This window comes from Rutidosis leptorrhynchoides, chromosome 9 (genome assembly GCF_046630445.1).
Source record: "Rutidosis leptorrhynchoides isolate AG116_Rl617_1_P2 chromosome 9, CSIRO_AGI_Rlap_v1, whole genome shotgun sequence".
In the NCBI taxonomy this organism is placed as follows: Eukaryota; Viridiplantae; Streptophyta; class Magnoliopsida; order Asterales; family Asteraceae; genus Rutidosis; species Rutidosis leptorrhynchoides.
Window position 1 is genome coordinate 51,134,724 of NC_092341.1, and position 4,542 is coordinate 51,139,265.

The 4,542-nt window shown below is 27.7% G+C and overlaps 1 protein-coding gene across 1 annotated transcript; it reads left to right on the top strand.

Moving 5' to 3' along the window:
• Positions 1-2,749: 2,749 nt before the first annotated feature.
• LOC139867714 (uncharacterized) lies at positions 2,750-4,253 on the top strand. Its single transcript, XM_071856077.1, has 3 exons — positions 2,750-3,143; positions 3,687-3,841; positions 3,959-4,253. Exons 1-3 carry the CDS (start codon positions 2,798-2,800, stop codon positions 4,061-4,063), a joined length of 606 nt encoding a protein of 201 aa, XP_071712178.1. The 5' UTR covers positions 2,750-2,797; the 3' UTR covers positions 4,064-4,253.
• Positions 4,254-4,542: the final 289 nt, after the last annotated feature.

The following is a 4,542-nucleotide window of genomic DNA, read 5'->3' on the forward strand; positions in this document are numbered from 1 at the left end:
TGCTGACCAATTTTGACTTTTGCCGACTATAATCAATAAATCCTATCTTGACTCATTAACCGACGTTGACCGATTAATTAAATAAATATTAAAAAAATCATAACAGTGTGATCTTAAAAATAAGTAATCGAGAATCAATCGAGATAATCGGTGTGTTTTACAATAATGGTTAGGGGTAAACATAGAAGGTTGTTTTCTAATTTAAGTTACTCGGGGATAACAAATATATTTAGTCAGATTTACGTGTCATGACTGATTTTGACTTTTTTTTTATAATCATTACAAGATATATTACTAGTTATGTGTAAATTTAAATTTTAGTTAAAGTATAATATACAAATAATAAAGTACTTTTCCTAAAACAAAACAAGGAAAACGTTTGCATTTTCTGAATTACTTGTAAAACATGCTAATGGTATGATCCTATCACATGAAAGTTACACTTGCTCTTCACAATTCTGTATCCATCACGATTAATACATGTCTAAAGATACAATACCTTTTGGTTAGCTTGTCCAGAAAATGCTAACAACCTTTTACAAAATTTCTACATATGTTTTACTTTTTTTTTTTTTGGCCAAAAAAAAAAAACGAAAATCTTTGGTATAAACTGTCTACTAATCCCCTAATTAACTAGTAATGAATTATAAATATTTTAATAAGATAGAGTTGTATTCCTACAAAACTAAAAACTGTATAAAGAGATTGATGGCCTGCTTATTTTTCACATAATGCAATAAATAGATACAAAGTATGATTGAGTAGATAGTTTATGTAAATATATAATTGGGTTAGTAAAAAGTTATTTTAAAATATATAAGTTTTAAAAATATGAATTTAATATGAAAACTGTTATCTTTCATTCATTCACTGTATTATTGTTGCTCAAGTTTGGACTCGTATGACTAAATGGACAGAAAATATTTTCCTTCCTTTGAATTCCCTTGTGGGACTTCATCTCTCGATCAAGAACTCAACGTATGGTAATGCAAGTCATTGTGAACGCTTTGGAGAGTTCGAAATTATACGGTCTTTCAAGATAAAAATTTCCGAAAAAGTCACAACATTGATAGTATCTTCATGTTTTCCTTTAATTTGATTTCTAGTCATTTTAAGAAATCTGATGTAAACTACACCATGTGATTTGTAGGTGTAATTTCTACCTCGTAGTTTATATATATATATATATATATATATATATATATATATATATATATATATATATATATATATATATATATATATATATAACAAAACAAACTACGAGGTAGAAATTAATATAGTGGTAGGATTAAGAGGGAAGTAACCAATCGGGGGAAGCGGGGGAAGCAAAATCTTTTTTTTTTTTTTTTTACGTTTTTTGAAAAAACTTTGTTCACGAATATTATAGATTGGATGAAAATATGAACATTTAATAAAGACACTTTGTGATAAATGTTTTTATTTTGGCAAAAAAAAGCTCGAAGAAGTAATATATAATAATTATCGTGTTTTTCGAGCGTATGTTGAGGTTTTAGATATTAAGGTTTAGATATTAGGGTTTAGATTTTAGGGTTTATAGGGTTTAGATATTAGGGTTTACAAATTTAGGGTTTAGGGTTTAGATTTAGGATTTAGATTGAGTTTTTAACACGAACGGTTTAGAGTTTAGGGTTTAGGGTTTGGGGTTTGGGGTTTTGGGTTTATGGTTGATTACCAGGTGTTCAATCCATATGAATGATTTTTATCTCTATGTATGGGATGTTTATTTATGAGAAAAATAAATGAAAATCTTGTGGTCTATTAAAAATGATAGAAATGAATATTTATGATAAACTAATGAACTCATCAACCTTTTGATTGACACTTGAAAGCATGTTTATTATCAGGTATTAAGGAAATCTTCCGCTGTGCATTTGCTCATTTTAAAGATATTACTTGGAGTCACTCATGGCATATTTCAAAAGACGTTGCATTCGAGTCATTGAGTTCAACAAGATTATTATTAAGTCAGTTATAGATTGGATATATTATGAAATGGTATGCATGCCGTCAACTTTCGATGAAATGAAAATTTGTCTTTTAAAAACGAATGCAATGTTTGTAAAATGTATCATATAGAGGTCAAATACCTCGCAATGTAATCATATGTTATTGTATTCGTCGTTATGGATTAGGACGGGTCGTCTCACAAAACAAACTAACATACACTATTGTAAAAAACCCGATTAATCGTCAATTAATCACCGATTACTCATTTTTAAGAACAATCCGTTCCGATTTTCTAAAATTCGTTTAATTAATCAGTCAACATCGATTGATGGGTCAAAATCGAATTTGGTAATCAAAGTCATTCAAAGTCAAAATTGGTCACCATTATAACGTGAATTTAAACTAGAAATTTAGTGTTTTTGAACAAAATGAACAATTTTAGACAATTAAGTTAGAGTTTATGTTTATGTTTATAGTTTTCATGTATATTTACACATATAAATTTTGAAATTTAATAATTAAATATATAAAGTATATAATTTGATTAACCCTTGATTAATCTCCGAATTATCGATTACTATTTTAAAAGTCTCGTCCAATTAATCCTCGAATAGCGAATTTTGCAATCTTGCTAACATATATGGAGTACTAATTTTAAATTTTAAAAAGTAGAGTATTTAGTAAAGAAAAAGAAGATAGTGGCCGGTGGGGATTTTTGTTCTATATATATAAACTGAAATTGTTGTGGTACACAAATATTCTTTTTTCCTTACTATATATACCACCATCATTATCCACCATCATTCCAATTTTCCGATCACCGGAAATGGGCAATTGTCAAGCCGTCGACAACGCAAGTTTCATCTTACAAACACAAAATGGTCGATCCGAAAGATTTTATTCACCCATTTCTGCCGCCCAGATTATGAAACTTCACCCGGGTCACCATGTTGCTTTACTTCTCACCACCACCTTTTATTCTTCCCCTCCTCCCTCCACCACCACCACTACAAATTCCTCCGACCACCACCACCGCCGCCGTCAACAGCCAGAAAATAATAACAACAGTCCTACAAACACGAATCAGCCCCTTCGTGTTACTAGGATTAAGCTTTTACGGCCCACTGATAATCTTGTCCTTGGTCATGCTTATAGACTCATCACTACTCAAGGTACATTAATTAATTAATTAATTAATTAATTAATTAATTAATTAATTAAATTAACTAATTAGTTATTTTATAAAAGATGTTTCATAAATACAATACAATTTATTGGAACTCCCTATTTGTTTTTTACGTTATGATATATATTTTTTTAAATTACTTTCTTCACTACAAAAAAAATTGTCCAATTTTAACTTTTGAAATTGCATATTACTAGTGATAGTTTTTTAATTAATTAATTAATTGATTAATTAACTAACTAATAAATTAACTAATTAATTAAAACAAAAAAAATTATTTGAACTCTCTATTTGTTTATTAGTTGTAATATTTGTTTATTAAAATTACTTTCTTCATTACGAAAAAAAAAAAAAAAAGTTCAATTTTAACTTTTGAAATTGCATGTTACTAGTAATAGATTACTCGCATTTTGAGAGCGTTAATAAATTTAAATTGCTCACGTTGTAATAAATTGCCTATTTTATTGTTTTGACTTTTGAAGATATCATGAATTAAATATTCAACACTTATATTTGTTTGGTTTTGCAGAGGTAATGAAAGGAATGAAGGCAAAGAAAAACGGAAAATTAAATAAAAATAACAGTAATCTACCGTTGCCGGAGCTCGCCGGAAAAAGTGATGAAAATTCAGATAATAAAGTTTCAACCACAAGATCGAATCAATCAGCAAAGCCCCATCATCAGGTGTGTGTTATCTTTATTTTTTTCCCGTTTTTTGTAACAAGTTATTTCATTTATTTTTATTTAAAAATAATAATAATAATTAATAATTATTTGTATAAAACATATGTTTATTTGCAGATGAAAAAAGTAGAAAAACAACGGCCGTTGAACTCAAAATACAGCGGAAACAAATCAGGAGGATGGCATCCGTCACTAAACAGTATATCGGAGGCAACAAGCTAGAAAGCTTTAATTTGTTTATATTGATTTTTAGTTTTTTTTTTAGATTTTTTTTGAGAAAATGGAAATTGCATTGGAGAAAGGGCATGATGAATGATGCAATTTCTTAGAAAATAAGATAATTGTTTTTTAAGTTATTATAATGATTTTGTTGCGCTTCAAGAAATGCTTTCTTTCTTTTTTAATTGATCGACTACATGCAATTTTCATTTTCATCACCTTCGAATTTTAATAATGATCATTACTTATTTTTTTAGTAGTTTATCAATAACAATCTTATTGTGCATTTGATTATATATATTTTTATAATTTATTTATTTCAATTTCAATTTAATATGAGAATGAGAAATAGTAGTTACTTAAATTTTTTATGTGTAATACGAGTACTTAGTTAAAGAAAATGATGAAATATGATTAGAATTATTGAATCATTTAAAATCATGTACAAAGAATTTTTGACAAAATTATTGTGCTATACGGTT

Bases quoted from the DNA above. Each gene is read 5' to 3' on its own strand.
- LOC139867714 (XM_071856077.1), top strand. From the start codon at position 2,798: ATGGGCAATTGTCAAGCCGTCGACAACGCAAGTTTCATCTTACAAACA. The intron at 3,144-3,686 runs GTACATTAATTA...TTGGTTTTGCAG, and splicing joins TAGACTCATCACTACTCAAG to AGGTAATGAAAGGAATGAAG. The intron at 3,842-3,958 runs GTGTGTGTTATC...GTTTATTTGCAG, and splicing joins CAGCAAAGCCCCATCATCAG to ATGAAAAAAGTAGAAAAACA.